At 47.7% G+C, this 12310-nt stretch overlaps 1 protein-coding gene across 1 annotated transcript; it reads right to left on the bottom strand.

Annotated features, from left to right (window-relative positions):
* Positions 8676-12082, bottom strand: LOC109709946. The gene is made up of 3 exons (XM_020232334.1): positions 11506-12082; positions 9252-11231; positions 8676-9042 (listed from the first exon to the last, which is right to left on the bottom strand). Exons 2-3 carry the CDS (start codon positions 11155-11157, stop codon positions 8897-8899), a joined length of 2052 nt encoding a protein of 683 aa, XP_020087923.1. The 5' UTR covers positions 11158-11231; positions 11506-12082; the 3' UTR covers positions 8676-8896.

The following is a 12310-nucleotide window of genomic DNA, read 5'->3' on the forward strand; positions in this document are numbered from 1 at the left end:
ATACGCTCAGTTCATTTTACTTAATGAATGAAGCAGGTAGCTTGCTACCTTTTTCTCAAAAAAAGCTTTTGGGGGTCATGCTTTCGTAGGTTATCCCGATGGAAGTTTCAAAGAAACCAAGCTTGGGAGATGCTCTACTTTGGAATGGTCTTTGGCTAAATTGCTTTTACTAGTTTTGAACCATTAGACCATAAAACTCTGGCTCTCTTATTCTAATTTATTACAATATTTTCCGTAAGTGTTTTAAAATGGAGTAATTATTTTCTGATCAAGCTCTATCCGATTAAACAAACAAACTGCTAATGAGATAGTGATAGCGATCTATAATATCAAAAGGATCTTCACATTATAGATAGTGATCTACAATATCAAAAAGATCTATAATATCGAAATATAATCTAACCAGATGTGATCTACAACATCAAAAAAACCACAGAGCCCTTGATTAACATTATAATCTACTATTAGGAAACGGTATGGTGCCGAAGAAACAATGGGACGACGCGGTGGCGGGGCCCCTAACGGACAAAGGCCTCGGCAAGAGCCGCAATCTCTCCACCAAGTCCTTCTCTGTTAAAGGAAAAGAGAGAGCTGATGAGGAAGTTGGTGGGGAATGGAAAAAGGAAAAAGGCAAAGCTCGAGTTATAGATCAAACCGATGGTAAGGAAGAGGAAAAAGGCAAAGCTCGAGTTGCTACTCAATGGCATAAGGTGACGGTTTCGAGCGGGACACTTGCCTCTTCGTCGTCGCCGGCTATCCCTTCAGCTACAGCGGAGTCGGATCGGTCACAGGAGAGGACTAAGGTTTTGAAGGCGTTAGTTAAGAAGCCAGGAGTTATTGAGGGCACCAACCCTGGCTTACATAGGCATGATGGAGGCTTGGCAGCTACCAAGAAGGTGTCATGGGCTGACGAAGTGGGGCTTGCATTAACTCACTTTGGGAAGACCATACCTTCCTGCACTGTGGGTTTTGGCAAGACGTATAAGGAAGCTCTTCTCTCACCCAAGCATACACCTCTGAGAGACACTCGTCGTGGTCAGGGCGTCAAGTTTAATCCAGTCTTCATTAACCCGCCCAAATTTTCCTTCTCGGGGAAGTGTTTCAGGTGCCTGGGCACTAACCATCGGGCGGCTTGTTGTCGTGAGCCACTCCGGTGTGTGCGGTGCTTCAAGACTGGTCACGTCGCAAGATCCTGCATGGACCGGTTGCCTATGGCGGTCTACAGGGAGATGAGGGCCCGACCGTCCTACCTCAGTGCGTTCGTTCCACTGACAGAAGACTTCTACACCAGGCAGAATCGCTGTCGCAACGCGATTCTGGTGGACGTTCTCCCCCCCAAGAACCTTGGTCATTTCGCTCAAGAGACGATTGCCAACAGGTTGGCGAGTCGCTTTGGCGGCTTCCCGACTGATTTTCATGTCGCCAAGTTCAGTCAACGCGACTTTCTGATCTTTCTCCCGGAGTGGGTGCCGGCGGATCAACTGATCAGAAGAGAGATTCTTTCGCTGGACAACCTGAGGCTTCATTGCTCCCCGTGGAATCCTTATCACGGGCTTCGAAGGGCCTCGCTCACGTACAATGTTTGGATCCGGCTCGTATGTCTACCATATGAGTGTTGGTCCTCTCGCACGGTGGCGGCTTTGGTTGGCGGTTTCGGTCGCTTTCTACGGGCGGACGACTTCTCGACACGCATGGTGGATCTCACGGGATACCGATGTCTCATCTCTGTCAACTTCCTCTCCGACATCCCGAAAAACTTGGAGATCACGGTGGGGGATCATTCGCTCTCGGTGCTCATCCAGCTCGAGAGATGGGGACGCCGCGACGTCGTCGACCAGGGCAATCCCCCTAATGAACGGACCGACGGTCACGACCCCTCTCAGAGAGGTCCTGAAGCTCATCGCTGTTCAGCCGGTTCTGGAAGAGGGCGGCAATCGTCGGCCGGTGGTTCTTCAAGCACAGACGCATCCTGGAACTCGTCGAAAATCCGGGACAGGAGGAGAGATGTTCTTGTTCAGGATGACTTGCTGATGCGGAAATCTGCTCCCAGGCCGGACGACTCCCGTCGGCATGGCCAGGAGGAAACGAACAAGAAGGGTCCGGCGATCGTCGGAGCGAGAAGGCCAACGGTCGGGAAGTTGATTTCGCCTGACGTTGACGTGGACGTGGCATTTAATATGATCCCTGACGTGGCGGCGGGCGGCGGTTCTTCGGAGACTAATGGATTAGCATTTGTGAAGGCTTCGAGCTCAGAGCCTGGGGGAAGTGTAAACACGAAGCAATGCATTGATTACTGCTTCTCGGAAAAGCGGGCCAGCTGGATTCGTGAGATCTCCTCATCCACCTCGAGAACTGGGCAGGGGGTGGGCGACCGCCTTGGTTCGCAACGGGCCCATGAACCCCTTCGCATCGGGCTCGGGCTCGGCCTTGTGTCGCAGGCTACTCACGCTATTGAGGGGAGGGGCAGGCAGAAGGCCCACGTGGTCCTGGAATCTGATGGCTTTGGGTGTGGTAAGGGCCTCGGGCGGGGACTAAGCCCGCGGGCCACGCAAGTCTCTGAGGGAAGGGGCCGAGCCGGCTTGTACGGGTCGGGGGATTTCGGGTGCGGCACTGTTTCGCGGCCCTCTCACTCTTTAGACGGTAGGGGCAAGCTGAGAGCTCTTTTGGCCCCGGAAGAAGTGGAGCTCGAGTTTGGAGATGGGCTTGGAGCTGGAAGTGGGCTCGGGAGTGGACTTCGGCTTGGATCTGGAATCTGGTTGCGGGCCTCGCCAGGCGCTGAGGGGTGGAGTCGACTCGACCCGCTTGGAGCTCAAGCCTTCTTGCAGTTTAGGTGGGGGCCTACGGGTTTCTTTGTCACAGGAGATAGGGGGCCTTGGCGTTTCTCGCTGGTACAAGCTTCTCTGCGTTTGGGCCTTCTTGACACTGGTCTTCGCCAAACCCCCCATTGCCCCCCTTACTCCTGGGCCCGTCGGTCGGAGGTGCAGGTGGGGAGCCTGTCTTGTACGGTGATGCGTACGGCGGGTCGGCTGTTAACGGAGGGTTGGCAGGTGGACGGGAGTTCGATCCGGAGCACATCCCTGTCCACAGTTCGGAAAGCTTCCTTGACACTGCTATTCGCCCGACGGAACGCGCACGCCCGACGGAACGCGCACCGGAGCCCATCAACATCCACAGTTCGGAGAGCCTGCTCGACTCTGCTGTNCCCCCTTACTCCTGGGCCCGTCGGTCGGAGGTGCAGGTGGGGAGCCTGTCTTGTACGGTGATGCGTACGGCGGGTCGGCTGTTAACGGAGGGTTGTCGGCAAGTCGGGAACGCGCACCGGAGCACATCCCTGTCCACAGTTCGGAAAGCTTCCTTGACACTGCTATTCGCCCGACGGAACGCGCACGCCCGACGGAACGCGCACCGGAGCCCATCAACATCCACAGTTCGGAGAGCCTGCTCGACTCTGCTGTTTCCCCGACCCCCCTTCGCCCCCCCTTACTCCGGGGCCCGGCGGTCGGAGGTGCAGGTGGGGAACTCGTCCTGAACGGCCTCGATCACGGTGGGTCGACGAGCGGATGGGAGCTCGATCCGAAGGTAGTGGCGATCAGGACTGCCGGCCACAGTTCGGAAAGCTTTAAAAATTTGCCTGCTGTGGACGTGACCCATGGAACAAGGTTGGGATGGTTCTTTCCATGCCGGACAACAGGGTCGTCTGCTCGCCGGCGGGGACTGTATCGGGGATTTCTTCTTCTTTGGCCCCCAAGTCGGACATTGCACCCCTGACCGATGAGTTGACTAGTGAGGTGGGGTCTCACCTGCGCGCGCGACGCGGGCTGACCAGAGCTGGTGCGAGGCTGAAGTCGACAGGCTACGTTTCGGCGCTTGACCGGGCGAAAATGAGGAAGGCTTTCCTGCTGGAAGGGGAGACTTCCGGTCCGAAGCCCGCAGAAGGGTCACGGATCGCCAGAAAGGTTGCGAAGAAAAGCGCGCTTTGTGGAGTCAAGCTTACGATGATGGAAGCCGACGAGCTCCACAAGTTTATGATGCGAGGTTGACCGGTAGTGGGTTTTCCTCTACGTTTGGGCCGCCTTTTGGGAGTATCTCGCTTTTCTTATGTTTAATATTATTACTTGGAATGTTCGCGGTCTGAACGACCCTTGTAAGCGTCGTAGTGTTAGAAATATCATTTCTAAACACTTTTGTTCGGTGGTCTGTATCCAAGAATCGAAAGTGGATTCGGTGTCTCGTTCCTTTCTCAGGTCTTGTTGTGGCTCGAGTTTCGACATATGTCACTTTATTCCCGCTCTGGGTGCATCGGGCGGTATATTCACCTGTTGGAACTCCAAATTTTTCGTTTGTACGGAGGTTTTGGTGCGCGACCACTCGCTCACCATCAATCTGAAACATATTGCCAGTGACACGAGCTTTTACCTTACCAATGTTTATGGACCACCATCTTGGGATGGAAAAGAAGAGTTATGTGCCGAGCTCCTTGCTATGGGAGCGGTTTGTTCCAATGATAAATGGGTTATTTGTGGGGATTTCAATTTTACTAGAAATCAGGCTGAACGCACCGGGAACCGGGGGAGCACTAAAGCGATGTCAATGTTCTCTGACCTCATTTCAAATCTCGAAGCCATCGATCTGCCTATTTCCAACCAAAATTTTACTTGGTCGAACATGCAACGTGCACCGACCTTGGCCAAACTGGATAGATTTCTTGTCTCGACGGATTGGGATCAAGCTTTTCCGCTTACGAGGATTTCTGCGCTACCTAGAATTACCTCAGATCACACCCCTTTAATACTCGACACTGGAAACTTGAGCACTCAGAGGAGATTTCGGTTTGAGAGAGTATGGCTTACTAGGTCGGACTTCACAAATTACGTACCGATCTGGTGGAATGAAGTATCTGGTCAGAGATCTGCTATCCTTACGCTGACGGCAAAATTAAGACATTGCAGAAACAGGATGAAGGAATGGTGCAAGACGAAATTTCATAGCATTTCCAACGCGATAAGATCTTTACAGGAAGAAATTCGGAGCATTGATCTTTTGGAGGAACGGAACATTTTGACCCAAGAAGTACAGGAGAAACGAGTTGAACTTAAAGCGCAGCTCCAACTTATTTTAAAGGAAGAAGAAATCCTATGGAGAACGAGAGCTAAACAGCACTGGCTAAAGGAAGGAGACAGCAACACAAAGTTTTTTCATGCAGTGGCAAACGGGCGGAAGCGTTGTAATGAGATTCGCTGTATTGAAGATGAGGACGGAAGACAAATCAGTAACGAAGAGCTTAAGAAATCCTGTTTCTTTCAAGCCTTTAAACGTCTTTTCGGAAGTGTGGAAGATGACCCATCGTCTTTCGGCGATTGGGCCGACCTGTATCATGGGGACGTCTTACTTGACACGGACTCCCTCTCAAGCCCCTTCACTACGGAAGAAATTAAAAAGGCTACCTTTCAACTGGGGAGTGACAAGGCGCCTGGCCCCGACGGCTTCCCGCTAATTTTCTTCCAACACTTCTGGGAGACAGTAAAGGACAACATTCTTGATATATTCAGAGACCTTCATGGCACGGATCTCTTTACGGCACCGGTCGACTACACGTATGTATGCCTAATTCCCAAAAAGGAAGGAGCATGCCGGGTTAACGATTTCAGACCGATCTGCCTTCTGAACGGAATCCAAAAGATTATCTCGAAAGTTCTTGCGAACAGACTTGCGGGGGTCTTACCTTCTATCATCTCTCCTTCACAATCGGCGTTCCTGGAAAATCGACTATTAGCTGACTCTTTTGTCACTGCGAATGAACTCCTAAACTGGTGTGCAAAAACTAATAAGGAGTGCGTCAGTGTTAAGGTGGATTTTGAGAAAGCTTATGACAAAGTCAGCTGGAGGTTCTTGCAAAGTATTTTACGATGGCTTGGGTTCAGTGACAAATGGTGGAACTGGATTGAGCAATGTATCTGCAACGCTAAAGTTGCCATCGTAGTAAACGGCTCGCCGACTAAATGGATGAAAACAAGGAGGGGACTGAGACAGGGGGATCCACTATCCCCCTACTTATTCATTTTAGTGGCTGACTGTCTGGCTAGGGTCACGAAAGCAGCAAGGGCTAATAGTTTACTTCAGGGAATAGGACCCTCAGACGAATGTCAAACAGTACTTCTGCAGTATGCGGACGACACATTATTCTTCGCAAAGCCCAAGAAGTCTGCTATGCGCAACCTACTCTTCATCTGGAAGATGTTTGAATGGGCATCGGGTCTTAAGATAAATATGAACAAGACGGAACTTTACCACTTGGGAATCACCGCCACCAGAGCGAAACGATATGCGGATATTTTGGGGTGCAGAGTCGGTAGTCTACCGTTCCGCTACTTAGGCCTTCCGATGCATATCAACCCCCTTCGTAAGGAAGAGTGGATGCCGATCATCAACCGCATCGAGATGCGCATCGAAGGTTGGAAGGCAAAACTCCTCTCTCAAGGGGGGAGACTCATCTTGGTCAACTCGGTTCTCTCAAATCTTCCGTTATTTTACTTCGCAATCTTCAAAGTACCGCAATGGGTGCTGAAACGAATTGAAGCGCTTAGAAGAGCCTTTTTTTGGAAAGGGTGTTCCAAAATTTCGGGAGGGTCTTGCCTCGTTGGTTGGAAAACGATTTGTAGGAGCAAAAAAGAAGGAGGGCTTGGGATAAAAAATATGGAAGCGATGAATAAGGCATTTTTAGTAAAATGGTGGTGGCGTTTCTTCAACGAGAAAGGTCTGTTATGGGGGAGATTGATCACTGCATTATATTACACCAGAAGAAGGCCGCTTTGTGAAGGCAGATCTTTCAGACCTTACTCTCAGTGGTGGAGAAGTGTGATGAGCTGTCGAGACGTGTTCAAATGCGGTATTTCATATGTTCTCGGTGATGGGAAAAACATCAGGTGGTGGTTGGATATTTGGATCGATGAAACCCCTCTCAGTACCCGATTTCCACGAATCTTCAGTAGTATCACAAACCAGGAAGTCACGGTCTCACAATGTTGGAACGAAAGAGGATGGAGATGGCGTTACATAATCAGAGGCTTTCATGATCGTACCAATGGTGAGAACTGCCAACAGACAGCGTTGCTCAAAAACCTTCTCTCTCACTTTAGCCCATCAGATTCACACGACAAATTAAAGTGGCGTTGGACCGCCAACCAAACTTTTACCGTCAAATCTCTTTATGAATTCATCACCGACGGAGGACAGATTGATACTTCGTACGACTATCTATGGGGGTTAAAAATCCCGCTTAAACACAAAGTTTTCATTTGGATTCTATTACGAAAGAGATTACCTACGGCAGACAGATTGCTTCGCCGAGGGTGCATCGTGGATCAGCACTGCAGGTTTTGTGGGTTACTAGCCGAAACCGTCGACCACCTATTCCACGACTGTATCGTTGTCAAATTTCTTCGTTTTAAAGCAGGAGTTCTAGAGGAGGAGATTTCGGAAGTGGGGGACGTTCGCCACCTGTGGACACTGATCTCGGACATCCCCGAGGCCGTTACTAGATCAAAATTGTTAACCAAGTTGGCGGCAATTTGGTGGGTCGTCTGGACGGAGCGCAACGGCTTTTGCTTCCGCAACGTGGCCCTTAACGTTTCCAGGGCTCTCGAACGTGTCGCCGTTTTGCTCGAAGCCTGGAACGAAGCACTTTGAATATCCCCTGGGCTAGGTGCTCTGCCCGCGGTTCCCCCTTTGTCGTTTTTGGTTTGCTCGTTTTTACTGGGTCTCACGGACCTGGTTTTTTCATTTAGTTTTTTCCTTTCTTTCTTGCTCTTGTTCCCTCGGTTCGGAGGCCCTAGCTGCTTCCAAAATGTATGCTAAATTCATTTTGCTTAATGAATGAAGCAGGTAGCTTGCTATCTATTTCTCAAAAAAAAAAAAAAAAAAAAAAACATCAAAAAAACCACTGTATCCAAAAGGCCACTAGTTGTTGTCAAATTCTATCACCAAAGGTTAGCATAGACTCCACATTTTTCTGCGAGAAAATATAGTTCATTGGTTTCTATAAATAATATCATATTGTACGAATGTCGTAATAAGTGGTCAGTTAAGAAATATATATATTTTTTTAACAAAAATGGAGAAGCTTATCTCTTTATAGTTTTGCGCCCCAACTCTATACGGCCCTCAATATTAAACGCTCAAAGGGTTGGGTGTGTGCCGCGATTCTGGAACCACTTGTTGATTTATTGGGTTTGTTCAGGCCTAATTCTGATCCGGGCCACGTACAGCCCATTTATATAACCCCCACTATAACATGCAAGCGTGATTCGTTGGGCCTAGCCCACATATAAGCGATCTAAATTAAAAACATGGGCCGGCCCAGAATAAGTATACTAGCCCAGTTCAGGCCAGGACGTTTGTTGGCCCATCCGACTCGTCATCCACACTGTGCAAAGGATGGTGGAGCTCTTCGCTCTGGAAGTGGATTATTCTCACACATAACGATTTTTCGATATTTCTAAAATATCAAAAATTTAGGTGATAACAATTACTTGGTTATTAAAAATGCGCGTCAATTTACATCTAGATGCTCATTTTGATACAAGGTAAACAATTATGTTTTGAACGAAGTAGCCTATATACATATACATATATATATNCTATATATATATATATATATATAGAACTTCAAATCTGCATTTCAAGAATATGCATGCTCAGCCTGCCATAAATCAAACTTCCTGCTTCAAGACTTCCCGTGGATCCAGCGATACATCACCGACATCGAAACTTGTTTTGTTCTTCGATCGTCATGCTTAATTTGTTGTAAAAACATCAATCACTCTATTGATTGCTCAAGCAATTTTTACATGGACTCTCTTTCTCTGATCATCATTGAAACAACAGCAATCATGAAGCCCTATGCCAACTCCGAATCCGACGCATGACCGGATAGCCTCCGTATAGCCTGGCTCATCCTTATCCGGCTTTCGGAGTTGATCCTCAAACTGCGGCTGCAAAGCGTTCGCTGCGGTGGTCTCACCACCCTTCCTTTCTGAGCATGTCCTGCACAATGCCAAATAGCTCAAGCAAGGATTGCATCTTCTTATTACAAATTTTTTATCTGAGCCTTATAACAGCAGATGCTGTTCTTAGCAGCAATTCTAGAAGAAGATTTATCTGCTTTCGCCATTTATGACAGTTTGTAAACTTCATTGCTGCTAGTAAATAAATTTTATAATTGTGAGAATTGAACGATGCCGAAATCTACGTACCGTTTGGAGTTTTGGCTTTTGCATCAGTCTTCTTTGTAGTTGCTTTCTTGGTAGTTTCGCAGTTGACCTGAAGGGGCGGCGCCCTCGCAGAACCGACGGGAGAAGGGAAAGGATCCTCGTGGATATTCAGACCGAATCCATTCTCCTCTCCGCATATCGACGCCCCCTCACTCCCCGATTCGGAACTCTTCTCCTTGAGGTTCAAACTAGCCCTCTCTCTCTCAGTCACTCGATAACCAAACAGCTGAAAAGGGATCTCGGACACCTTCAAAGCATCTGTCGTCCCCCACGTTGCGAACCTCTTACAAAGACTTGTTTCGAGGTCGAAGTAGTCCACGGTAGGGGTCGGTAAATCAAGCTGGTTATGGTCCGGGTTCAGAATCAAGAACCGTTTCATGTAACGGAGGACTCTGCAGATTGCGGAGAAGCTCGGGCGCTGAGAAGGATCTGCCTGCCAACACTTCTTCGTTAGGTTTGTCAAGTACTTCGGAGACGGAAACGGGAATAAGGGCCTCACCCCTGCTCTAATGTTTCTGCTTGTCTTATCCCCTTGAAGGTGTTCATCCTCGAAAGGCACTTTTCCCGTCAGAAGCTCGAAACAAATCATCGCAAAGCTGTACACGTCTGCTTTCTCTCTGTATTTTGCCGCACCGTTATCTGGGGATTGTTCTTGCTCTGTCAGAACTTCAGGTGCATACCATATGCATGGACTTGTACTAGCAGCAGTAGCAGCAGCAGCAGCAGCAGCAGCAGTTGTGTGATTTGTTGGTGCTCTTATATCCTTCGAACCCGAAGTCCCAAAACCTGTTATCTTGACGTGCAAGTACCCGTCGGAAGTAGTGGTTCTTGATTTCACTAAAACATTTGAAGGGTTCAAATCTCCGTGATAGATTTTTCTCGAGTGGAGGTACTCCATTCCTCTCGCAATCTGCAGCATAATGTCCACTGCCACGAGAAGCGGGAAGGGGAGGCGTCTTTTAGCCGAGCATATCTCTTTGATATGGCTAGAAAGATCTTTGTTCATGAGCTCCATAACAAGAAAGCACTCTTTTCTCTCTTCGTCGAAGAACGTGTGCATGATATGCATCAGATTAGGGTGCCTTATCGAAGACAGAAGAGATATCTCATGTCTTAACTGTTCGATGTCAGCGAATAAGTGTCTAACAGCAAAGCTCTCCCCCATCCATTGGATCTCCTTATAGTGTCCGCCGTTCCCTAATCGTCTCCTCACTTGGTAATCCTTTGATCCGACGAGAATTGAACTAGGTAGTACCTTCCCCTTTGGAGCTAAAAGAACCTCGGCAAGAGGCTGATTCTCAGGCTTTGCAGTTACAATCTCCGAAAGAATCCACTGGTCTTCTTTCCAAACACTGTCGAGCTTGCTGCGCATGTCTTTGGAAACTAAATATCGCTCTCCGAACTTGTGCTGGAAGAGCTGAGGATCCAACCAATCTCTGTCGTACTTCTTTGCCAACATGACCCGCTTCTTGTGAATTGCTTCTTGGTCGCAGCCCGAGATCTCGCTCACATTCTCAATGGCCTCGAGCACCACCGGAACGCACCATAGCAAATTGTGCAGGTGGAAATCAACGCAGTCGGTGCTTTGATTGAGGGAGAGAGCTTTAGCCCACCAGTCCTTGGTCTCTATGCATTGTCTTACGTATTGCTCGCCTTCCTTAAAGATCCTATGTAGCTCTCTGAGGGGGCTCTCGAGGGAATGCCATTTGCTGGACTTCTCATTGAACTTGAGGTTCCATTTCATCTCCTCTGCAATCCCTTCAAATGCGAGGGTGAAAGCTTCGACCAAAAGGAGGCATTGGCGGCGATTGATTTGTATGTTGTCTTTGAACACCATGAGAGCATTGAGGCTTCCAAGAAGTTCCCCTATCTGGCGGAACTGCTCCATTGCAAAGACGAGCGAAGATCGATAAACAAGGTATGAGACTTCGATGGCCTCTTTTGTGCTTTCCCTCTTGCTATCTGAGATTAAAAGTCGAAAGATTAGAGCAAGGCAATTGTAGATGGTCGTGAATAATTGTACCATGTGATAATTCAGTGCTCTTCAATGAGTGAAAAGAGCAGTTTCTCTTCAATTTCAAAGGGCCTTGGAGAACTCTTAAAAGAGTACATTTGAATGTTCCATGAAAGGATAAGAAAATTGTCATACAATTCTTTATGTTGATTAGCGATTCAGCCGAGAAATAAAATGTATGATTATCGTATAAAACTGAATGAAACATCAATAAAACTCGACCTCAACTCAAGAGATTGAGAAGAAGGAAGCAAGCAAGCGTTCGAGGTTCGTATTCGATACGGCGGATTATTTCCTGCATAATCCTTCGGTCGACATGCAAACATACGGTGACATTGAATCGGCGAATAATTTGACCGCGACACAACTGGACATATGAAATCAATACAAAAAGAACCAAAAAAAATAGAAAGAAGAAAGGATAATGTAATGGAAATTGGAAATGGAACAAAAGAGTTGGTAAAAGAACCGAAGAAAATTGGTGGGAAGAGGAAAGATGAGATCTAATTTTGGGAAGAGAAGGGGAAAACAATTGGAATAAGGGGTTTATTGGGACCCCAACACTTGGCTACTATTTTTAGGAGGATCAAGGCTTGTGGTTGAGAAAAGCTTGCTTTGGTTAGGTAAAAAGGACTCCCGGGAAATTCAAATTTTTAAATTCCAGGCTCAACGGTCAGATGCCTTTGACTGGATTCTATCAGTTCTGAGTCCTTACAATTAAACTCGCATCCTATTCGTGAAATTCGAGAACAATTTCAGTTTCTTAAGTGGTTAGACAATTAACAAATACAAATTTTATGGTCTTTGCTGTGGTAAAAAGTTAAAATTAAGATCTGATGTTCGCTTGGTTAATTATGTACAAAAAGCAAAAGTAAAAGTAATTGGTTGGATTGTTTGACTTTTCCAAATCAATTATATATATATATATATATAACTAGGCTGGAATACTATCAATAGCACCAAGTTATTGGTGCTATTGATTTTTTAGTCATTGGATTGAAAAATGGGTGGTTAGGATGATGTGGGC

This window comes from Ananas comosus, linkage group 5 (genome assembly GCF_001540865.1).
Source record: "Ananas comosus cultivar F153 linkage group 5, ASM154086v1, whole genome shotgun sequence".
NCBI classification, from domain to species: domain Eukaryota; kingdom Viridiplantae; phylum Streptophyta; class Magnoliopsida; order Poales; family Bromeliaceae; genus Ananas; species Ananas comosus.